Here is a 27,214-nt window from a genome sequence, read left to right on the forward strand (position 1 = left end):
AGTTCGCGGTGAAAGTCTCAGACGAGCACAAGAGTGCTCGAATACGCAACATTTGTTTACAAAAACATTTTTCAAGTGCCGGCAAAACTCGCATTGTTTTGTTGAGTTCGCTGTTAATACATCTCGTCGAACTAATCGTTAAACAATCAAGTGGTCGTGACTTCGTTAGTATTCAGTTTTTATTGCAGTTGTTGATCTGTGATCTGATAACTTGGTTGTCGCGTGGATGACTTATACCTGTTGCTAAAATTAATATTTATAATGGGTAATTCAATCAGTAGTTGTTGTGGAGGGTGTAAGGGGTGTAGTTGCTTTAAAAAAGTTTGGAAACCTGAACAAGATACGTCTGGAGTACTTCCCAAACCACCTACATGTGATACAGGTAAATAATATCTTTAAAATAAAATACAACCTGGTAATATTGACAAGCCCATCAGAATGATTTGATATTTTTACTTCTCAAGGTTTATTTGTATTTATATTTTATTACTTAAACAGTTTTAATCGGAAGGAATTCGTGTGTATGGATGTATGAAAATATTCGAAAGATTTTCATTCTTGCGATAGATAAGCTATATAAAATAAGATCAAATATTCATATAAAATTTTCATTACAATTAGACACCGTTTTAATTTATTATGTAGTCGGAAATTCAATAATTTTACGATTATTCACTAATGCTAGATTAACTGAGATATTAAAACATTTGTAAATTGATTTAAAAACACATTCGTGATGCATTAAAACACATTATATGCAGGAAGGTATATATTAACATCTTGTTAACAAATTGAATAACACGATTTGTTTTAACTGTGTTACTTTATAAAATTCGTTATTTATTTTTTGAATAATTTTCTATATCCCTCGATGACGTTCTTCCAACCTACTCCTATATATATTTTGACATTGAAATCGCATAATACTCCGGTAGAATACCAGCCATGACATAAAGTTGGCTATATTGGTGTTAAGGTTATCAGAATACGGCGTACGCACATATAATACATACATACACACAGGCCAATACACGCGTGGGCCATTAAAAATACATGAACGGCATATCTTCAATACAAATATGTGTAATCTACCTGTGAATAAATTTACAGGTGAGAAATAGACGTTTGTAGTTGTAATGTTCATCTCCTTGAATCGAAATCAACAGTTGTCTCAATGTTTGTATACAAACAGCTGTTTCATACAGATAGTGAGTAATCCTGCAGCGTTTTATAATGAGTAAAATAAATACCTACACCCGAATTAGTTTATAAGAATTTATGAATTAAGAACACACATAACAAGATATGAACGTATAACATACGAGTACATGTGTGAACATGCGTAAATTATTTTAAAAATATTTTTAATTTATTCAAATCTTTTTACTATTACACTACCATCGGGCGTAGGCAGAGAGGATGGAACGCCACACACTTTTATCCTGACATACACTCCTATTTTCCTTCACACCCTTGAATTTAGTAATACATGCCCTCCAATTACGTAGACTTTTGATATAACAAAATTTTAGGTTCTGTTTAAATCTTTTCGGCTTTCACATACGCCAAATATACTTTCTTAGTCACTCTCTCAAATCTTTTTAAGTACGCGAATACTGGATCTCCCGAGGGATTGTTATTAAGATTAATTATAAATATCCGCATCTGGTAGATACATCAATTTAAAAAAGGAAATAGAATTAAGTCGGATGTGGATGGAAAAAAATATTTTTACTAATTCCAAAATATAAAGTTGTTTGAAAGTTATTGGAAGTTGAGTCATGGAGAGAATAGTGAACGATACATAGGTATATTAAGTGACCACTTATGTCCGGCTGACAGGTCGTAAAACCTGTAAATGCCTAACCTTCATATTCCATTTCCATTAATTAATACGTATCTGTGAACACCGCCTGTTTTTATAAATAATATTTAATTATAACATAAGTGAAAGCTATTATATTGATTTTTTAAAAATTATTAAACGTGATAGCAGCCATTACGCATGCTTATAAATACGGTTGGTTCATAAGGTCAATTAAAATATTATCTTAGTATGCAAATTGTATTGACCAAGGACGTTATATGTATTACAGTGTGTACGAGAATAGTGTACATATACTTTTTTTATATATTTTTTTTATTAATTTAATATATTTACATTTTTATTTATAACATAATACACTTGAATCATTTAGAACATGGAGAACTTTTATATTTCGATTCGCTGTGCCTCTCCATAAAAGAGACTGTGCTCTTGTGCTCGGAGAGGGACTTACACTCGTGGTTTAATGTTATATTATAAAATATATAATAGTTTTTTTTGTATATTTTTTCAAGATTTAAATGTATAGAGCTTTAATTTTTTTCTTAAGTATTTTTATATCATCTAAACGTAATATTATAAAATAAAATATATATGTATATAACTGCTAGCTATCAAAATGGAAATTTTGAAATAACATAAAATTAAAATTAGTCAGCATACTAATTTTAATGATGTGAAAATTACTAACGTATTAATAATCTTGGAACGTAGACATTAAAAAAAAGGAATAACTCACAAAGCTTCTTACTTTTAGAGGCTTGTCTGCAGGTAGGATACTAAGGATAGGGAAGGTTAATGTGAAAAACACATCACAAACACCCATATCAATTGAAAATAAATATTTCTTGAATTCATTTTGAAATTGGCGGGAGTAAGACCCGCGACGCAAGTTTGCAGTCGAGGGTCTACCCAACTACGCCACGGCGCCTGTCATACATTTAGGTAAAAAAGTATGAAAACTGTTTATAACGCAGCTTAAAAAAAATATACACGGATTGAAAAAAAATTCAAATACGTTTTCTTTGTTGGTATATATATTTTGCTGAAAGAGATCGCAAATTATATCGCAAGCTGTGAAAAATATATTCTCCTATCAAGCCTGTTTCTTGCTTTTGCTAGTAGGCTTTATCAATATGCTGCTTATACGAGTATTATATCTACTTAGTATATTATATGATATTCGAATTAAGCGAATCATTTTTAGGGAAATACTATTTTCATGATGTTATGAGAGATAATAATATATTTTCCTAAAATGATTTGCTTTATTGAAATACAATATTCCAGGAAGGTATAATATAGGCATATTGATAAAGCGTATAAGCAAAAGCAAGAACGAAGCTTGATGGGGGAATATATTTTTAACAAAGCTCGCGATGTGATTTGTAACAATAGTTACAGCATAACTTTGAATGTCAGTAGTAGGATTTATAACCGGTTTGGTCATTATCAATGGGGCAGAAGCAAAAAATCTTTCGAATGCTTCGTTAGAGTTTGTTCGCGTAAAAAGTTGATCTGAATACCTCTTGTGGTGTTACAAAGGTATTAACTATGTAATACGTATGATAGTAAAGAAACATTTAACATTTTTTTCTATTGTAAAAATTCTGTATTATTTTCGATACCATTAACTTCCTGACAAAACTGATCTATAGTAGGTTTCAAATTGAGATTATCGTCAGGAATGAAATACCAAACGAAACATTAAATTTATCGACGCTATAAATTCCAGATACCCATGTTTTGCAGATATGATATATTTTACTATACATATTTATGTTTGTGTTTATATTATTTGCATGGTTTTCTTTTATTGGTGTTTCAAGCGCTAGGAAAATTTTGGATAAGTTAATTGAAGTCAAGAAGCGATATTGGTAAAATTTATCTTCACATATATTTTAAAAGAAAATTGTTAAAAACTTTCCGTAATTATTTTTAATAATTTTATTGCCAAAAAATTAATTTAGCTTGTTCTTATGTATGTAGATATAAAACATTACAAAATGTACGTTAAAATATGACGAAAGATATGTTTTTAAATTAAATAATTTTTTTATTCTACAAGTCTTTTTACTACTACTGTACAACGTTCGTCAATGTAACAATTAATTTTTTTTTTCACCTACACATAATAAAACAATTAAACGTAGATTACTTTATACATAAGAAAATTTATATATATATATATATATATATATATATATATATATATATATATATATATATATATATATATATATATATATATATATATATATATATATATATATATATATATATAATACATAATTTCTACGAATGTGACATAGCTTATGCTTCATACCAAAAATACTAGATCGATATATTTTATAGTATATGATATAGGTAGGGGAGATATAAAAATAAATGTTTTTTCGGTTGTGTTAAAAATAAACGTATCCCCAATAAAATTCGATGGAATTTGTGTCTCGACTCCGTGGTGTTTTATGTAAGAATGGGTGTATTTATGACTCTTTCAAATTACACTGCCGTGCATTTGTGCAATATTAACGCTTCTCGGTATTTATGCATAATGCACGATTGTTGATGCATGTGTGTAACGTGTGGGTACAAGGTTCTGGGCATGCTGGAAATATAGTAAAAATATTATTAGTAATCCCTGTGACTAAAAGGTGACGACGTTTTCTGACCTCTATCGGCACCCGAATAGTGCATAGGAAATCGCATCACAACGATGAGGTGTCAACTACATCGTAATTTATATTTATCTGGAGTACAAGACTTAATGGTAAGGCGATGAGTCTTGTACTCCAGATGTGTATTTTCATTATTTAGAAACACACTTCAGCTTCATACTATTTCTGTAAGCCTAAGCGACTTATTATTGAAAATAGCTATCAAATTGTGGTAGAGTGGGTTCGAACAAACATACTTCAATTTCTTACTATTTCTGTAGGCCTAAGTAGCTTATTATTGAAAATAGCTATTAAATTGTGGTAGAGTGGGTTCGAACCTGGAAACTTTGACTCAAGAGTCCACGACGCTAACCACGGGACCACAACCCGACACTGGGGTTTAAAAGGAGGCAAATAGCTGTAGTTAAGTTCCTGCTTCTGTGCATTACTAGATTTATATTTATGATAGACAAAAATAATTAATTTAACTATTAAGTACGATAAATGATTAATTATGTAAAATGAAGACTGACGAAATTTAGCATTGTGTACGAGCAGGACTTTTTTTAAAACAAAAAGGTCCCGAAAACTTTTGCTGAAACAAATTATATTCAAATTTCATTTAAATAAAATTGAAAGCAACTTCTCCTATCATTTTGACGAATTATATAAATACAGATTGTAATTACGTAAGCGAAAACATTATTTCGTCCAATTGATTTTGATAATTAAAAAAAATATATGTAACACTTCTTTCGATTTTTTGTTAAGTACCTAAGTATATGTTTTTCAAAACGAATTCAAGATTACTTTATTATGGTCCCATCGAGAAAAAATATTATGTGTATGATAATATTTGAATGATTATACTGCGAAGAAATATATTTTGATTTTTTATGTATATTTTTATATATTATAAGTCTCATGAGTCATTATTAGGAGGCCATTATGCAAATCGATGAATTTGATAGTGTTAAAAGCTAATATACATATATATGTATATATATATATATATAGATAAATATATATATATATATATATATATATATATATATATATATATATATATATATATATATATATATATATATATATATATATATATATATATATATATATATATATATATATATATATATATATATATATATATATATATATATATATATATATATATATATATATATATATATACATATCGGTGTTATAGTGTTATAACATTTCTATTTTAAGTCTCATGAGTCATTATTAGGCCATTATGCAAATCGATGAATTTGATAGTGTTAAAAGCTTTTTGTGTATATTAGTAGTCTGCGATTACAAAAATACCACTAGACATCTTGGCTTTTAGACTGCTGCTACTCACTTAGCGATGAAACTTATGTTTATTTCCCAGTGATATAATGCCCCTTGCTGGACCAGTTATTTGTGAACTTTTACGAAATTTTAATTTAAATGGGACTATTTTTATTACTTGTACCCATACTGGTAGATTTTGTAGACATTGCATTTGTAAAAGGTAGTTTATGTTATGGTTAGAACCTATCAATTTGAGCTGTAGTTCAAAAGGATTTAATTTCCTTAAAGCTTATTGGCTTGCATTTTACATACATACATAGTATGCCGACCTTACCTTGCCTACGTATCATATAATTACGTAAGTAATGCCAACCCTGCATTTTCACAGATTTATTAATTCACCAATAGGCTAAAAAAATGTCACCAGTCATGAACAAAAATGTAGCCCCTACCGATAGAATTTTGTACGACACAAGATCCATGGTTTGTTGGGTCCGCGATGCAGATTTTTTTAAATAAATAAAAACTCTGTCAACGCCACTGCGTTTAGGTCAATACAACATAAGTTATTATTATTTGTTATAGTTTAATTACTCAGGGCTGGCTGAATGGTAACATTTATTACTTCCATGTAATTCGCGATTAAGATAACATGCTTTCAATTCAATACGGTGCTATGTCACTTAGGTTAGTACAGTGGTAATATATTAGAAATGAAAACATTACTGTGTTATTTACTCATGTGTAACATGATCACTTTACACATGTATAACATTCACTAATTCTACCCATGATTGACAACCATACTACTCAAATTCATGGAACTTCTAAATATATTGTTCAAATTCAAAACATATTGCTTGAATTCACTAGAAATTCACTAGAAATTCACTAGAGACTAATCTATGGCGAGATAAAAGAAGCTTTTTATTGAGCAGAACCTCTTTTTTGTATGTTAGACCCAAATCCTGGATTGTGATCACATACATGAGAAACGCTATAAAATGTATATTTTTCATTTTTATTTTAGCTTTTAATTTTACCAGTCAATTTATTTTCAATATTTAGATACACTCAGAATATTGTAAACATTACTGTGCACTATTCTGAAGATTTTTTTCATTGTAATTACTGATATTCAACAAAAAAATGATTTTTATAATTTCACATGCATAATTTTGGGTAACAAACGATCTAATACATGTCAATACAATATGTCAGTACGTTATCTGCGTTATGTTTGCCTTCAAACTTCAACTTTGTTCCTGCTAAACGTATGTATGTGAATGGATCATTTGTACGGATATTGAATTTGAGTTTCCGGTTACAGATTTTTGTCTTAAGATGTTTTTTTAATTTGTTTGCCCGTTCATGCTTTACTAGCTCTGTTAATTAAGATAAATATTTTTATCCAGCGTGTATATTTCTCGACATAATACACACGTAAGTTATGTAGGAATTTCAAATAAATACACGCATTGTATCGTTTGTAGTTTGACCAGATTTAGTGGTTTAAGTTAAACAAATTTTATCTTGTAACAAATAATTTAACGAAATTTAGTGATCTTTGATACAAATTTTCAGTTTTATACAATTTTAATAGGAAATCCTTTTTTTGTGGCTTCTATCTTCCTTGTAATAAAATTGTAACTAACATTCTTTGGGATTAAGAGATTACGAAATAGTGAAAAAAAAGTACATTAGGACGGTATTGTGAAGAAGGTACAATGACGTGAATATTGTTTTTTTTCTCAGGAATCGTAATTTTTACGATAGTTTATTATTCTAGGGTTAAAAAACTCAAAAGTGATTTTTTATATGCTGTATTTTTATTTTTATCAGCATCCCATTTAAAATAATCACCGCACTCCCATGATTAATAGGCAACTACCATGTGTCTCATAACTCTTTTATTTAATATGTAAATTATCAATGTATGGGTGTATTACGTTGGAATAGTCAACATGAGTGCATTTAAAAAACCAGTTGCTCAAACTGGATTTATTAAATACTTAATCCTCGTGACATTAAGATATGATAAATGGATGGTCGCAGAAAATCAGCAGATGTAATCTTCTTTTATAATTATTGCTGGAATGCATATGCTTTAGAGTTTTCATTCGGATCACCAGAACAACTGACACCTTAGCACTTCCCACGAGTAGAAGAAACTCTAAACAAAATTCTTATATTTATCGTTCATCTAGATTGGTTAACGATGAATATGAGGATTTTGATATGTTCTACTCGTCATTTTCAGTGCTGAGATCGCCTACATTCTAACTCGACATTTTTATCGTGATATGTCCCTAGTTTTATACAATTTGTCATTGAATTGAGCTTTGATCTTTCACCTTTCTCCTTTTCCTCCCTTCCGTCTCTCTTTCAGGTATTTAAAAAAATTGCTAATGTGGAGTTTTGTAATTGGAATAGTACAAGTTCTTTTTTTGTGTAACTCATTTATGTTAACTATTCTGTAAAATTCCCAAATAAAAAAACATTTTTTTTAAAAAATTATAATTTATTATTACTGATTACTTTGTAGTTGGTTGGTACCTAGCAGATGCCCTTCATTGCAAATATAGAAGTTACACAGACCTAACTAGATTAATTATATAATGTTTCTGCTGACTTTTAAGGCATGACAAGTCCGTGGTACATTTGCTAAACTGCATTGTCTAAATTAGGATCATGACGAGTTATTTATGTATAAGAACGTAAACAATTATGTTTCCCATTTGTGGATCTTTGTCGTCAACCATCTGTAACATCGACATATCGTATAATCAACTGACATTAATAACATTAAATCGATACAAAAACGCTCAATCATTTTAGAACAGTTCATTTAATCATATCGTATTCATTCACAATTGCGAGGAAATGATTTATTTAAATGATATTCATATGAGAACTGAGATAAAGTATGTTATTTATTTAATCTTCAGGTACACAACATATCGCTCATTTGGTGCAAGAATGGCGGAACTAAACTTTTAGAAATATTACTGGAGATGCCATTCAGACGTTGTACCTAGGAACGGAAATGGCACCATTTTAACATATTAAAAAAATATATTTACAAAAATAAAGTGTTCAATTTTATACTATTTCTGTGAGCCTAAGCTGCTCATTATTAGAAATAGGTATCAAATTGTGGTAGAGTGTGTTCGAACCGAGAAACTCTGACTAAAGAGTCCGCGACACTAACCACGGGACCACAACCCGACACAAAAACTCGTCACATTCTACAGTAACATCTCGCAGCATTTCACCACAAAATAAATTCTGTCAATAATTCTCCCGATGTAAATAGTCTTGCCGCACATTTTGACATATTAACTTTTTAAAAAAAAAAAAAGTATAATTACGTCATTATTGCAAAAAGTGAGCGATATATACATTAGCGGGCTTATCCAATATCTTCTAACCAACCAAAAACAGACTAGTGATACTGTTCAAAAGATTAAGCCCTACACAGCTGTTTGTAATTAGAGGCCAGATTGTACATACAATTACATACAATTAATTGCAATACGATTAAACAAATAAATGCACAATTAAATATTGAATGAATTGTAAATTGACGAAAGCAAGGAAGGCAAAGGAAATAGGTTCAGGTAAGGAGTTGAGGGGGATAGATCTTAGAAAAATGGTATTTTGGGCAGTTAAGGATCAAATGATAGATATAATTATTTACGCTTATAAAAAAACGTAAAAAAAAAATAACGGGGCGTAATTACAATATTTTGATTGTGTGCATTTTTTTCACAAATTCTATATTTTTCTACTTAGTTTATATGTGTACAACTCTATTTATATAAAGATTTTTTTATTGGTATTTCGAATAATTATCGCGCAGGGCTTACTCTGTAAACGCTGAGACTTCCAAATTCTTCTTCATTTTTGTTGGGATATCATTAAAAATGTTGATGTAAATATGCAAATTCTTATGCACAAGGTGATGCTCACATCACTTTTTTTCCATGCTATGCCAACTGAGATAATGTTTTGAAATATGTGCATCTGTAAAAATGCAAATGTGACAACTTCCATTTGCGTTATGTGGTCTCGCTATATAAAGATTCCAACAACGCAGTGGTCTATAAAGATTTTACTCATATTTGCTTGTTGCAATGAAACAATCCGTTTACTGTAATGTAAGGTCGAACCAATAGTTGATTGATTACTGTAAATCAAATCAATTAAAAATGGAAGGAATTCCCACGATTCTTTCATGTATGAATGGAAAAATAACTGTGAGATCGCTCAATTAAGGAATCTTATAATCGAAAACAGAAACATCTGTTCAGTCTTTCCTGAAACTTCAAGAGTTTTCACGAAGCTACGCTGTATTCATATTTTTATGCAGGGTTTTTTTTCATATAACGCGGTCGATCAATCAGACGAAACAATATTTTCGCTTACGTAATTGCAATCAATATTTATGTAATTCGTCAAAATGATAAAGATATGGAATTGTAATTAATATTTCAATGATATTTGAATATATATGTATATATATATATATATATATATATATATATATATATATATATATATATATATATATATATATGTATATATTTATATATATATATATACATATATATATATATATACATATATATATATATATTTATATATATATATATATTTCTATATATATATATATATATATATATATATATATATATATATTTATTCCTGGACCTTTTTTGTTTAAAAATAGCCCTGTTTAATCGTATATGTATCTACAACATTTTGAGTGTGTCCAAATACTTGTTCAAAAAATCTGAAAAATTCAAATAACAAAAATTTTCATCTCACCAATAGATGTCTGTAGTAAAGTTCTAATGATTCAAGAATAATGTTTCAAAATTGGTTCATATGGTGAGTATTGTCAATAATGGGTAGAATTGGTGAATGTTACACGTGTGTAAAGTGTTCACTTAAATCACCCTATGACGGTCGTCAGCCCCGTAAATGCCCAGACTTCCATATTCTTCTTCATATTTGATGAGATGTCAAAAAAGTACTCGTACATGTATCTGTATAAAATAATAAAGGTCATTCAAGGATATTCAAGGTGAAATGACAAAACGTACTGACTACAAATTAACTGTCAACTATCAAATTGACAGTCTGTGGAAATAATGTTGCTAGTTTGAATACCAAGCCTCTAAAAAAACCCCTTTATTTCACTCCAGTTCAGTAAAATGAAATTATAGCTTTGGAAATCTTAAATATAAGAGATATTCAGTATTAATTTTTGATATATCGCTCACTCCTTTCAAGAACGTCATAAATCAAAAATCGTCAATTTCCAGTTGTGCATGTTTTCGGAATGCCCAGAAAATGTACTATATCCCAGCAAAACAGGCATATTTTTAACTTAATATTTACCCGCTACAGGGCAGAAAATGTTGTTTTTGCATTTTGAAGAAAATGTATTGTTTAATTATTTTTATAAATAAATTAAATATTTTTCAAATGTAGAAAAAACCTTCAGGTTTTACCTAGAAAGATCTGTTGCGCAGTAAAAAATTCAATAAGTGGTTTGATATTTATTTTTAATACATTGTGTTGTATTTTTAAACTTTTAAATCGTTTTCCTGAAAAATCAAGTATTTTGATTTATGACGTTCTTGAAAGGAGTGAGCGATATGGCTCGTAATAATTCAGGAACTTGTCCTGAAATACAGTATGTGCCCATAAATTGTGACATCGTTTAATTTTGTATGTTTTTTTAAGGATCATATAAATAAATTGGTTATGATAAATGTTCTCATATTTTAGATGTTATTTTTATTCTTTAAGTAATACTTTTGCCTTTTGTTGACACTCGGAGATGTCTTGTATCCCGGATGCAAAATAATATTCACAAATGACAAGGTTCTTTGAAAATTGCTAAACCAATATTGATGATTGAATTAAGCACTTTATTTGTACTTCAGAGTAAAGTTTTATAAACTTATCATCGTTGAGCTTGTTTTATTGAAATGTGTGAAGATAACATAGTACACCATTATTATATTTGATTTCATAGATAAGATGTTTGTATTTCTAGAGATATAATGAATGCTATTATTATAGACTGAATGATGCTGTTAACAAAGCTGTTGGATCTGCCTCATCAGCACTAATAAATTCACAACATTTTTTCGTGTGTCCAAATCCTTATTCACAATTCTGGGTTTCTTAAAAGTAACTCTACTTAGGATTGGAGTTATTTAAAAAAAAATCTTTGGGTGGGTCTAAGTCCTTGTTCACAAATATTTTTACAATCTAAAAATTTGAGACGCGTCGCTGTCAATCATGGGCAGAATGGTGAATGTTACATACGTGTAAAGTAATCACTTTATCAGCCTATGACAAGTCATAAGCCCTCTAAATACCCATAATACCATATTCTTCTTCATCTATGTTGAAATGTTAAAATATACTTATAAATTCCATTATTATTACCCTTTGAAATACTATATTTTTTTTACAAAATATTAGTAATATTAGTATATAACCACCCGGTAAGTGGTTATATACTAATATCAGTAACATTTTTGTAAAAAAAAAAAAAGTAAAAATGACTAACCACAAAGTAAATGCTTTAAATATGAATAATATTGAGAATATTATTTATTTATTCATTATGAAAAATAATTTCTTTTCGCCCTCTTGCATATTGAACCAAGTGCCAACATCAAAACATTAAAACATTGTATTATCCCAATTTATTTTTGACATGTGTTTCAAATATAAATTTTTATACAATAAATTATTTGATGGGTTGTGGTCAAATATCCTGATGGTCGTAGTTGGTATAGCTTGAGGTAATAAATAGTTACATGCATTGTTAACGTAAAGCAAGTCTTTTTACATTTTTCTTATAGAATTTGTACATTTGTGAATTACTTCGTAATTTAGTCTGTGTCATTTGTAATATATTATTATTGATCATTGATCCTGTGACCCGTGGATTCGACCCCATTGAATAAAGGAATGCCATGAAATTACTTGGCATTGATTTATCGATTTTTATGATTGATACTAAACTATGTGGAAAACCAAATCTGCTAGGAGTATTATTAAACTTCCTACATTTAATTATTGTCTGATAAGTGGGAGTTTGCTAAGTCTCGCATACAAAGTATCTGCATATTGACATGGATTTATATTGACGGCGTGGGCCAGTTTATAATCAACGATTAAGATAAATGTATGTGCAAAAGGTTGCGAACACATACATATAGTGGAATTATCTACCGTGTTCCTGTTTCTTTTATTTCAATACAAAAATGCAACAATATTTACACGATATTTTTATTTTTTCCCAGCTCCAGAAATTGAACTAAATTCTTTTGAATTTCAAGAATTGTTTTCTATTATTACATCGATATATAGGTATCCCATACAACAGTGTTCCGCAAAGTGTGTGCCGCGGCACACTGGTGTACCGTGGTGATTAGTTGGTATACCGTGGTGATTAGTTGGTGTACCGTGGTGATTAGTTGGTGTACCGCGGAAAAAGTCACTTACCGATAAACGAGCAAAAGGAATTCATGGAGCTAAAAACTGATCGGACATTAAAACTGAAATTTCCTTAAACAGATCTAGCACATTTTTGACTGCATATAAAAGATGAATACCCACTGCTTTCAAAGCGTGCTATTGCAATTATTTTACCATTTGCCACGACTTACTTGTGCGAATTTGGTTTTTCGACTCTAACTGCTTTAAAAAAAAGAGAACGCCTGTGGACGATCAACGAAGAGATGAGAGCAGCCTTATCAACAATTCCTCAAAATTTTGATCGCCTGTGCTCAGTTAAACAGGCTTAGATTTTGCATTAAACATAATATATATTATCGCATCATATTAATTGAATTAATTAATCAATATGAAATAAACTTTGTTTTTATCTATGGTGTACGTTTAAAATTTATTGATTTGGCAGGTGTACTGTCATATTTATTTTATTTTATTTTATTTAGGTTCATATTTATTTTACCTCTGATTTATATTAACAAAAAAAACATAACAACTAGAGGTAAAATAACTGTAGATTCACTATACCTTGAACAGAAAAGTTTGCGGAACACTGCCATACACAGTCTAATATCTGGTTGGAATACCTTATGACTGCGATGAAACTAACGCAAGTTCAGGAGATGGCGCAAGTAATGTAACGATTAATAACGTTATAACGTTCTAATTGTGGTCTTGATTTTTTACTTTATTAGATATATCGCTTTACAAAGTCTAGTTTGAATATCTGAATAGAGTACTTTATCTGACTGCAAACGAACCTCGACATAAGGCACTCGTTCAAGTGATGTAACGAGTAATACATATTATATTATATTATATTTTTGTTACTTTATTACATACTATATATCGATTTACACAGCCTAGTTTAGATATCCGGATAGAGCACCTTTTCCGACTGCAAATGAACCTTGACTTGAGTTCAGGAGTAGGCGCTTATGGTATTCAAGTGATGTAACGAGTAATATTATAAGGTTTTAATAATGTTCTTAATTGTTACTTCATTAGATACACTGATTCGTATAGTCTACTTGGTATATATAAACTACCGTTCTGGAGGTCCCGGGTTTTATTGGGAGGGGTCAAATAATTATAAGTGATTTTTTTCACTCTAATATTTATTCAATATTATACCCTACACTGGTACCTGAAGCGGAGGGTTGATAACCTTTCCTTCATGTGTTAACGATCAAGATAACACTGCTTTGTATGATACAGTGCTTGTGCATTTGGATGCACCATCGGGTGCGGATTAGGATTTCATTATATTGTGAAAGAATAATAGAAAAACAAGGAAGAAATTACGTAGAAAATACAATTGATAACGTTTATGAATTTTTTGTGAAAATTGATATTTGGATATTGAAATTTTCAGTTGTTTCTATCTAACCTTGTCTGTGGAACTATACCCACAACCTGATCGAATATCTCGAGCTTGAATTAGCATTGAGTGGCTACCTAGTTGTTGATTCCCAAGTCGAAGTATTAGTGTGGGTTGCACGCTGTATGAGCGCAGAGGAAACGTCAGTAGAATATTTTTTGAATAATATCGTGAAGTAGATTCTCTAATGCAATGACTACTCACGCAAGAACTGGCCGGTAGTCAGTTTCGTGGTGGTCGCTGCAGAGCTCGGCGAGAGAAGAGATCATATAAGAGATTGGTTAGAAAGTAATGAAGGATGCACATTGAAAGTGTATTTGGCTGCGAATAGTGAGATGTGTGACAAATTGAAATGTGATCTAGATCCAGTGATACGTGAAAAGCAGTCAGGACAAAATAACGTATTTTTTTAAAATCAAATTTATTATTTAAAATTCGTCTCATAAAGGAGTTGTCTCTTACAAATATTGTTCAAAAACATATCGCATCTCAAATTCGATGGTTTAAACTAAATAAATGATTTATTACGCTTAAAAAAATGTATATTAAAAACATGATTTATTAATTAAATACATACAAAAGTAAATCAATATGCAAAAAAAGTGTTTATAAAAAGTTTTAAATTAATTTAATTATTAAAACGGTAAATTAAAAAAAATACACAGTTAAAGTTCATTTTTCGCTCTTGATCATTCAATTGGATTAATTTAATCCTCCGATTGAAAAAAAAACTGATAAAATGGGTTTTGTGTATCGCTGGTATAGGGACCGCTTTGGAAGACGTTACAGAAAGCCTGTGTTTACTACATTTCGCCCACGTGAGTTACATTTCCCCTTACATTGTCGCTGTTACTAATAATAGGAAAACACTACGTTAGTTTCATGAAATTCGTAAGAACTTTACAATGTACGTTTTGTGTTTTAGATATTTCTGATATGCTACCGTCGAGCTTTTATGGGTTCTGAAACTATGCGAAGTTTTATGTGAGGCCATTCTTCGCTAAGCTCTGTGTAAATCATAATTCTCCTAATAAACATGGGAATGTGAACAGTTTCACTACTTTATGCTAAATATAGAACAAGAACAAACTATTCCAGTTAGAACACGTTTAATTTACAGCAAAACTACAAATATCGTAGTTTAAAAATCACGATTACACTCATCGCTTAAATTCGTAACAGTAAAAATATAAAAATTAAACCATTATTAATAATTGGACCATGATTAGTTAATTTTAAATAAATTAAAAATACTCCATAAATTATTCGACCAATGTTTTATTTATAAATTGTATATTGTTTTAAGAGTTTAAGTAGATATGGAGGTACATGTATGTGATATGTGTAATTAAAGGAGAGAAAACGTATACGAAAATACTTATTGTTCACAACATTTTGAGTATGTCCAAAACTTGTTCACAAATCTGGGTTTTGACTATTTAGGAGTTGTTTTTTTTACATATTTTTGACATCTCATAAATCAAGAAGAATAATATGCATACATCCAAATAAAAAGGGTGTCTGCCAAATAAAAAAAATTCAATCCATCACAGATGGCTGTTGTAAACTCATATGTACTGTGTCGTGAAATTAACGATATATCTAGTAGTTCCAAAAATTATAGTAATGCGGTTGTCAGGTGATAAGTTTATTAAGAGACATTCTACGTGAATGCGGTCTTGTAGAATATGGCGATGACATCCGTTTATAATGTAGGAGTACATAAATTTTTTAATTATTCACCGTCTCTAATACCTTCCGCAATAATTTGCACAGGCAAATGATCTTAAAAATTAATGTTTGGATAATTACTGCACATTTATATGAATGTATTAATCAATATTTTTTTTATGCAGTTATCCTTGAATTAAAAATTATTTGCTGTCGAAATTAATTGCGAATGGAGTCGAATCATATTAACCTGTGGCAAATATTATGTGAGGGGGTAGCTAATGTAAAATTGTTCTTTGATAGAAGTAGGGGACAATCTCAATGAAACGGACACACCATGAATCGGACAATGGCGATTTTATCAGTTGGTAACAATTATTCCAACGATCTCTTTATAAGAAAATAGTAAAAAATCCTTCCTTTGTTGGTTTATTATCAAAACTTAACACTTTTCATTCCGTTTTTTATAAGAGGGAATCACAAACTTGTAAATATTCCTGGAAACATTATTTCTACAATACATTCGAGGTCAGTTGACTATAAGCCAACTCTTTTTAGGGAATAATTCAAGGATATTTGCATGGTTTAATAGCTAGGCGATTTATATATCTGAAAGGAATATTGTGGAGGTGTAAAGCAGTAGATGAATAAAGCAATAAAGGCGGATTCCTTTTATGGAGCAGTTCTGATTGTTTATTTTATAATTACGACTAGTGGTCGTGTGGCTATGGTGCGGGCGTACGCTCCGTGACATCATGAGTTCGGACCCCAATACCTTTTAATTGGACGTTTTAATTTTAAAAAATAATGATTAGAAAAATTTGAGAGATTAGGTAAATAAAAAAAATATAACAAATAGGTTTTTTTAAACACCATGAAACGGTTTGCGTTTGTATCTACTCGATTCATAAAAATAATATTTTGGACATTTTTCGTCCGATCTAAATTTCATCGAAATAAAGTTTTGAATGAAATAACTGGTCAAATTATAAGCTGGATAAAAATATGAAAATCATGTTTTCAGGCGTCTCCTCGTGTATGAAATAATTCTGTAATGATCTTGCATGCATTTAAAAGGGTCTTGGCTAAATAAATTTTTCTCAAATCATCCAAAAATACTGCCAGTGATACTCGCACATAAAGCGACTTATGAATTAAATAATTTATATATTAGAGTTCCATATTTCATTTTTTTAAATAGATATACGGTATTTATATATGCACTGTTGTTGGATTCCTTTTGTATATTAGTTATAATTATAATGGGTGTGGAATTTTTAATATCATCTGCAGGGTGAATAATCCAATGTCGGATAGAATACATCGGAATACACCACTGGTTGTCAAAGTGTTTTTTTTTTACATGGAATACATACTGCACAATTTTTGATGTTACCATTTTTGTAAATTTATTTAAGATCAACAGAATTGAATAAAGCATTATTTAAAAATAACTCGTAAGTTTGTAAAAAACAGTAAAATATTATTGTAAAACTATTAATTTAATTCTGTGATAAGTTCGACACAACCGCAGTTAATATTTATTTATTTTTACGATATGTGGTTCGAGAAAACGGAGAGAGACATTTGGAAAACAAATATTTCCCGTAAAAAATAATAATGCTTCATGCTGTATTTATACGTCCTTTTTTATTTGATCGAACGAAAACCTTTTGGAAACGATAATTACAGTAAACCCCCCTAAAACGTTATTCCGTGTTATCGAAAGGAACGTTAAAGGGGGTTAATGTTTTTAAATTGTATTTTAATTTTAAATGACTCACTTTAGTAATTTCTGCTAGTTAAAGGGTAAAAAATACAATTTAAACAATAACCCCTTATGACGTTCCCTCCGATAACTCGGTACATATTTCAACGTTATAGGGAGGTTTACTGTATAAACGTTTATTATTTTTATTCTTTTGGGTCTTTTAAGTTTTGTTTTCTTCATTTGGCTTCTCTCGTTACAGATGCATCCGATTCATCCAAAGTAATATCCATAAAGAGCATTGACTTTTGTCGGGAGGTCAATGGATCGGAACACCACACGGAGAAGTTTGACCTCATGACCCGAGAGGTCGACCCGTGCTTGGTAGTTCGTCGAGGACAACCGTTCGTACTGGACATCACATTCTGCAGGCCGTACAACTCGCAAAAGGATGCGATATCCTTTATATTCACTGTTGCAGGTAAATGTCACTAAACATCTAATAGCGTACAGATTTTTTTGATTAATTATCAAGTTTATTTTTTAGATAGACATGTTTTCTGACATTAATGATGATTTTTTTATACCTTAGAATACAATGATATTGTAAAATCAGGAATATTTTTATGGTGATTTTAAATTTGAAGTTGCTAACAAGAAGTCCGCTTCTGTGGTGCAATGGTTATCGTGTTTAGTTACCATACTGGAGGTCCGGGTTTGATTCCCAAGGGGGGGGGGGGGTAGTAATAAATATTCATGATTTCACACTCTATTATTTATTTATTATCACCCCGGACTGGTACAAGAAGCGCAGGGCTGATCACCTTGCCTTCAGTAAGTAACGATCAAGATAACACTGTCTCAATACAAAAATGAAAATAAATACGGATGATTTTCACTCTCATATTTATTTAATATTACTCTGGACTGGTAGAGAAGCGCAGGGCTGATCACCTTGCCTTCATGCGATTAACAATGAAGATAACACTGCGTTACTACGATGCAGTGCCCTATGCACTATTGGGTGCGGATAAGGGTTATAAAAAGTATAAATATATATAGTATAAAGTATAAAGTAGGTAAACCCCCCTATAACGCTGAGATAGGTACCGCGTTATCGGAGGGGACGTCATAGGGCAGTTAATGTTTTTAAAATGTAGGTATTTCTATTTTAAATGACTCATAACAGTCATTTCCGCTAAAATATAAAAATGTTAAAATATTGTTTGAAGCATTAACCCCTTATAAAATTCTCCATGATAAAGGGGTACCTATGTCAACGTTGTAGGGAGGTTTACTTTATTATATATCACAAATATATGTTTTGATACAAATAATTTTTTCAGATGCTGAAAAACCAAATTACGGGCAAGGTACCCTGGTAGCCGTTCCTCTGTTGGACACGAACCCTGATGTTGTGGGTGTATGGAGTGCCAACATAGAGCGTCAGGATGACAAACATCTCAGAGTCAAGGTTTGCACTTCTCCGGGAAGTGTTGTGGCGCAGTGGAAGATCGACGTGGATTGTAAATTAATGGGGGACGGGGCAGTGAGCTACTCGCACCCCCTTGGATTTTACTTGCTGTTTAATCCATGGTGTGCTTTGGACGACGTATTCATTGAAGGTAGGCTGAAGTTTTCATTAATATATTTATATAAATTGAAAGCTGTCAAACCGCATGCCCAGATCTGATACAGAAGCATCTAGGCTTCCTGACAGATCTGCTCTTGCAAAGCATTTTTTTTAACTAAGTTGCGAAACTTATTGAAAATGTGAAACAACATAAAATTGTACCCCGATTTTACTGTGAATTTATATTTAAAAGCTTTCAATATACCTGTCACTGCCTATCTAAATACATACCAGTTTGTAAATCCGTCGCCAAATTTTTTAGAAGTACCCCGGTGTACCAGGGTACTTTAGTACTTTAATCCCTTTCACTGCCTACACCGCGGTGTAGGCAGTGAAAGGGATTAGTATTTAGTTCAGTTAGTTAGCTAGATCCGATTACGACCCAACGTTGACCGGTACACAGACGCCCACAACCCCGACCAGCACAGCAGACAGACACGGAATAGTGCAAAGACATTTACAGATTAAGTATTAAAAAAAATATTCATCCGCCCTATTTAGAGGGGTACTCGTATTAAGTACGCGGCCGGCTGCGCGAGGGGTCACACGTGTCTTCGCGGAATTTGTTTTTTTTTTAATGAATACACTTTGAAAAAATATTTTTATAATTTTTTCAAAACTCCTTATCTTTCAATAACTGTTATCTTTTTTAAACCATATATTTATCTCGAAGAAAAACTTATTTTTTCAATTTAAAAACGGTGTTTGAATAACGGTTTTTCAAATGTTTTCTGGGTTTAAAGAAAAATTTGTTGCTATTTAATAGATACTAGGCCTTAAAAATTACTTTTTTTGACTATTTTATTTCATGTAGGTATTCATCGAGCTTTATAGCTGGTTATGGAACTTTATTGCATATCACCTCCTTCGACCAAGAGTGGTATATGTTTTATATATATTTATACTAAGGTGGTAGAAGATAATTAGTAATAACTCGCTAGTACTTTGATGTTGGTTTTTTATATAAATAAGTAATACTAGGCAGCTCTAAGTAAGTGACTTGTTTCTAGGAGAGACAAATCTAGAATGCCCTTGCCAGACTATGCGGGTATCCACATGATTGCGGCTATGTTGTTGTCACTAACATACCCACCTTCCTCACAATATATAATGGAAGGATTAACTCTTGTGTAAATCGATGAAATTCTAAGTAATTCATATTTATTTCAGGTGAAGATTTCAGGGACGAATATGTCCTGCAGGACACCGGCCTTATTTGGAGAGGTTCGCATAATCGCTTGAGACCATCTATTTGGAAATATTCTCAGTATGAAAAGGACATACTGGATTGCTCTTTGTATCTAATTCAAGAAGTTGGAAACGTAAGAAAGTTAAACAATTATTATTTATTTATTTTGAAATTTATTACATACATGCGTCACATACATAATATTGCCGAGGTTGAATTTCCATTACTCGTTTTGGGACATGTGATTGAAGTTAACAAGACTGAAAGACAAATAAGAAAGCTAAAGAATTAAACAAAACTAATTGAAAACTAGTTATGGGTAGAATTGGTGAATGTTACACGTGTGTAAAGTGATCACTTAAACCAGCCTATGACGGTCGTAAGCCCCGTAAATGCCTAGACTTCCATATTTTTCTTCATCTTTGATGAGATATCAAATAATAATATGAAAATAACTCCTGTAATTGGAGATAATCCAGATTTTGTGAACAAGTTGGACACACTCAAAATGTTGTAAACAAAACTAACACGGGGCAAAATATGAAACATAAAACAATAAATGGGTATAGTAAATAGGCATAAGGTAAAAAGCATGTTTAAAGGAAACGAATAAGAAAATACTAATCTCCAACCCAAATATCTTTCCATAAGTATTTTTTCAGTTTATTCATTTTGGATCCCTGCCTGGGTTCTATTTTATGTACATATCGCTCACTCCTTTCAAGAACGTCATAAATCAAAAATCGTCAATTTTCAGTTGTGCATGTTTTTGGAATGCCAAGAAAATGTACTATATCCTAGCAAAAGAGGCAATTTTTTAACTTAATATTTACCCGTTACAGGACAGAAAGTGTTGTTTTTGCATTTTGAATAAAAGGTATTGTTTAATTATCTTTTTAAATAAACTTAACATTTTTCAAATAGTGGAAAAATCTTCAGGTTTATCCTAAAAACATCTGTTGCACAGTAAAAAGATCAGTAAGTGGCTTGATATGTATTTTTAATACATTGTATTATATTTTTAAACTTTAAAAACGTTCTCCTGAAAAATCAAGTTTTTTGATTTATGACGTTCTTGAAAGGAGTAAGCGATATGTCAGGCAGATGGTTAAGTTGGATAAAGGCAATATATTGCAAGGACCTTACTCCAAACTTAGTTGTTGTTGCTCCCAAATTAGTTTACTAGTACAAATATTAATCATACATAGTTTCATGAGGACCTGAAAAGCTTCTTATAACTGAAAATGTGCGCTTCACAATTTAATAGAGAATGTATTGGGGATTCTAGTTGTGTTTATTGGCTCCATATGTATTTTGTATGTCCTCATGTATTACAAACTCATGTTTTGGTGTTGCTGTGAGTCGTTTTAAATAATATTTGAAGCATTGTTTTTGTAATCTCAAATCTCATGTGTTGTGAGTATATCGAATGATATTATGTTAGTCCTCAAATAAATGTCTTTTACATGAGTGAAAAAAGGATAATAGTTGTGGTATGTTCATATATGTTATATTATGTTTTATATTGTAATATTAAAAAATTGTCATGTATTAACTTAAGTTTTTTTTTTATAGGTAAAAGGTAACGCCCGTGGTGATGCGATCAAAGTAGCGAGAGCCATTTCAGCTGCGGTGAACGCTAATGATGATAATGGAGCTGTCATGGGAAACTGGACAGACGATTTCGGCGGAGGAACACCTCCAACCACTTGGGTCGGATCAATGGACATCTTGCAGCAATACTACAAGAAAAAGAAGCCCGTGAAATATGGACAATGCTGGGTATTCTCTGGCGTGATGGCAACAAGTAAGCAGCAATATCTTATATTTCAATAGTTAAATATGCCCATAGCAATAATTTTATGCAAAATCTATTTTTGCAATTTAAAAAAATTGTATTTTATTATTTTATTAGCAATCCTAATTAGTATACCAAAAAGGGCCGAGGTTGATAAAAAAACTGGCCGGCAACAATGTGTTTAATTATTATAATTAAAATGTAACTTTTTAAAATCACTATAAATATTTTATTAAAACCTAATTATAATGTCTACCGGTTTCAAAGTTAACCGCTTCTTTATCAAGACTGATTAATACTAAAACACTATCTACTTAACAAAATTCAAAATATTCTGACGGTTAGGGAAAGAAGCTTGGGTAGATCTCAAGTGGCTTTATTTTTTTGTGTTGATTGGCAGTCACAGTCAAAAGGGATCAGGTGATTTTAAAACAAAGTTACATTTTAATTATAAAATGGAAAATCACAAAGTTAGTGCGTCAAATATAAATTGTGTTTAATTATTGTTTAAAATTTTAAGTATATTATGCTGTTTTTCAGTTTGTAGAGCTATCGGAATGCCATGTCGAGTTGTTACAAACTATTCCTCGGCACACGACACTCAGAGCAGTCTTACAGTAGACTACTTTGTGGATGAAAAGGGTTCAATAATGGAAGAATTAAATTCAGACTCAATTTGGAACTACCACGTGTGGGATGAGGTGAGAAACCTGTCTTTTGAAATTTAAATTGATTTATATGAATCTATCTTTACGCATTAGAAATATATTTTTTGCTTCTTCTTCGTGGGTTACAATCTGTGTGATGATTGGTTCGCTTCTTTCGTGGTTAGTCTCTACCTGTCTCTATCCTCCGCTCTACTGGTCCATGTAGGTTAAGCGGGGTCGATCTCTGTAGTTAGGGCCTTCGCACATGTCTTCCGAAATCGTAAGAAACAGGCCTGGGTGTCTTTTATTATGGCCTATCCATTTAGTTCGCTGTTGTGCTACTTTATTTAACAAGCATCAAGACTCCCCAGCCCTAGTCAATACCTCGTTGTACCCTACATGTTCCGACTAATTAAACCCCAATATGCCCTTATAGCACCACACTTCAAACGCCTCCAGCCGCCCTGTTCTGCCTTCCCAATAGTCCACGTTTTGTTTTCATACAACAGTATGCCCTAGACTAGAGTTTTCTTATTGAATGCTATTCTAGCTTGTTTAATCCGGCTGACTACTTCTGATTTTGATTGACCATCCTGAGTAATTTTGCCACCCAAATAAATAAATTTCTTTTCTTGTTTGATATTTTTCCTATCTAGTAAAATGTTTGTCTTTAATTCCTCTCTTCCTAAGACCAAAAAATTAGTTTTTTCTTTGTTCATGTTATGTTTTGCTTATGTAAAGAAAAATAATTATGCAAGCATTGTCACAATTATAAAAAATATTTCCAGGTATGGATGAAGAGGCCTGATCTCGGGGATGAGTATTCCGGATGGCAAGCTATCGACGCTACTCCCCAAGAACTCTCTGATGACGTGTACCGTTGCGGACCAGCATCTGTTACCGCAGTCAAACTAGGAGAAATACAGAAACCTTATGACAACACTTTCCTCTTCGCTGAGGTCAACGCTGATAAAGTGTTTTGGAGATATGCTGGCCCAACACAACCGCTTAAGTTACTGAGGAAGGATGTGTTTAGTATTGGGCAAGCTATTTCTACTAAAGCTGTTGGAAAATGGGAAAGAGAGGTAAAATGATTTTATGTTATGAATTTAGTATTCCTTACTAACTCCAAACAAAAGAAAACAAATGCAATGAAATTATAAGCTGGGTAAATAATTTGAAAGAGCACCTTTAATTATATTACTGAAGTGTGTTTTGTACCTTGGGTTTTGCCAATTAAAGTAGCCACAATTTGTTAGTACATCAGAAATAAACAAGAAAATAAAAGTTGATCAGTTCTTTACTAAGAAATATCAATGTTTTAATTTCTTTCTGCAAATCAAAGTATTGTACATGCATACAAAGTAAAACGGTATAATTATACATTTTTATTACATGATTTATTCTGTAAAAATAATATTTTGATCAGAGCACCAATGTTATACACTGAATGTCTAATGAAATTGTTTAATGTTTTCAGGATATAACTTTAAATTATAAATATCCTGAAAAGAGCAATGAAGAAAGGGCAGCCATGCTAAAAGCCCTTAAAATGTCTGAAAGCTTATTTTCTAGATATTACCTAAATGAAGAGTTTAATGATATATATTTTGATTTTGCTCTAAGAGATGATATCAAAATTGGTGAACCGTTCAGTGTGGTAAGTTGATATTTCAGTATTTCATTCATTTATATTTTTCTGTGCACATTTTAAAAATATGTGTGTACATAATACCTTGTATTTTGTTTAGGTTCTGATAGTAAGAAACCGTTCGTACAAAAAAGAGCACACAGTTCATGGTAATTTGAGGGTGGATACAGTTCATTATACGGGCAAAACAGCTGAACCAGTTAAAGTATTTGCTTTTAACAAAGTATTAAAACCATCAACAACAGAAGAAATTAGATTGGATGTCTCATTTGATGAATACTATGGAAGACTGGTGGAACAGGTATAATATAATTTATTTGTTATGGTGTTTGAGAATGACATGTAAAAAACGTAATATTGGCATCTAAGAAATTATTATTAATATAATTATAATTTTAAAAATCACACAGTGGATTGTTCACTATTTGGATTATTTATCATTTTATATAATAGATGTCTCGATGTTCAATTGAAGTAAGCTATATACTTCAGAAATTTTCAACTGAGGGTGCCACCGTTAGCCAAAATTCAAAATCTGTTAAATTATAACTAACATATGAAAGGAATCTAACAATAGTGCATACCATATATACATCTTTCAAAAATTGATGCAATAAGGATGTTCAATAATGGGTAGAATGGTGAATGTTATACAAGTGTATAAATTAATAAGTTCAGCCAGCCAAATGCTAGGTCGTAAGCCCTGGGATGCTCAGACTTCCATCTCTTTTTTTCATAATAATGATAGATGCTTCGTCTCAAGTCGACACCTAATATAAGAAAATATTATGATAATTAAATATTTTTTTGTTTCATTTTCAGTGTGCCTTCAATATCGCTTGCCTGGCTACAGTGACGGAGACCGAATTTGAGTATTTTGCTCAAGATGACTTCAGAGTGAGAAAACCAGATATTAAAATAACAATACAAGGCACTCCAACAACGGGTCAAGAATTTGAAGCAGTTATCAAATTACTGAATCCTCTTCCTATACCTCTCAAGAAATGTCAGTTCATGTTGGAAGGATGCGGGCTTGAAAAACAGTTGCACAGAAAATTAACAGAGGTAAATAAAATTTAAAAAAATTGAATTTAATTTAAGAATGTGATCAGATAATGTGTTGATTTAAATATTTAATAAAAATCAGTCAGGTATTTTTATCAACTTTTTTTTTTCTTATTTCATGAATTTCTTTTATTAAAAAAAGTAATTTTTAATTTTAAATACTAAAGTGAGAAAATTAAAATAAAAAAATTAATATGTTCCATATTTTTATACATGCATATGTAGATCATTTAACATTTTTGTTTTATTAACCTTTAAATTTAAAACAGTTTTGAAAATGGTAAACTTGTTACCGATACGACTTCAAAAATAAATATTATCAAACAAATTTGATACAAACCATTCAAATTTATTGTTTTTTTTGTTTGACGATAAAACTTATTATCATTTATATCAAATCAATTTGAATGAGGTATTCATATTTTATTCCAATTGCTTTTGTTGGCCATTTGGTTTCATTACTCTTAAGCGTAACTATATGACATTTTTATATCTAATTGCAGAACGTACCTCCGGGAGGCTTCGCAACAATCACGGCTAAGTTCACTCCACCTTGGTCTGGGCGTCACACCATCGCAGCTAAGTTCATCTCTAACGAGCTGAATGACGTGGACGGTTTCCTCGCATTTATGGTCCAGCCGAAACAAGAAACCAATGGCAACAACTCGAGCCAGCCTAATGGAACAAACAATGGAGTCTGAGCAAGATAGTCTTATTGAAATCTTCTACCCATTAAATGGATAAAAAGTATAATGGACTCTAATGCCAGTATCAATTTGAATAGTATTATTACATCAAAATATACTCGTGCATAATATAATTAGATGCTACCCAGTTTTTTTTTAATATTTCCATCATCGTTTTATATTTATTCATTTATTTTAATTATTTATTAAACTTCTTGTACAGATTATATTTACTTAGTCAGGCTAAATACTAATAAACAATATGTTGCAAACAACCAACAAATAGACTAGTGATACTGGTCAAAATTTAAACCCTATTAAGCCATTTCAAATTAGAGGGCAGATAATGCTTGTATAAAAGAATAAATGAAAAAAAAACATAATTTACAGTTAATTGCAGTGTGAATGAACCAATAATTACATCATAACATGATCAATGAAAGCGAAAATTTATGAAAA

General features: G+C 31.0%; 1 protein-coding gene across 2 annotated transcripts; it reads left to right on the forward strand.

Moving 5' to 3' along the window:
- Positions 1–27,214, forward strand: LOC148302986 (annulin-like). 2 transcript variants are annotated; one of them, XM_088270733.1, is made up of 11 exons: positions 1–382; positions 18,349–18,567; positions 19,433–19,711; positions 20,890–21,041; positions 22,484–22,715; positions 23,247–23,407; positions 24,142–24,438; positions 24,834–25,013; positions 25,105–25,305; positions 25,827–26,069; positions 26,573–27,214. In XM_088270733.1, exons 1-11 carry the CDS (start codon positions 262–264, stop codon positions 26,768–26,770), a joined length of 2,283 nt encoding a protein of 760 aa, XP_088126859.1. In that variant the 5' UTR covers positions 1–261; the 3' UTR covers positions 26,771–27,214. The 2 variants fall into 2 exon arrangements, with proteins under 2 accessions (XP_088126859.1, XP_088126860.1); XM_088270734.1 differs by lacking the exon at positions 1–382 and adding an exon at positions 14,929–15,525.

The sequence above is a fragment of the Brachycentrus maculatus genome, unplaced genomic scaffold, assembly GCF_059751285.1.
Source record: "Brachycentrus maculatus isolate JH-2025_06_01 unplaced genomic scaffold, ASM5975128v1 h1tg000395l, whole genome shotgun sequence".
In the NCBI taxonomy this organism is placed as follows: domain Eukaryota; kingdom Metazoa; phylum Arthropoda; class Insecta; order Trichoptera; family Brachycentridae; genus Brachycentrus; species Brachycentrus maculatus.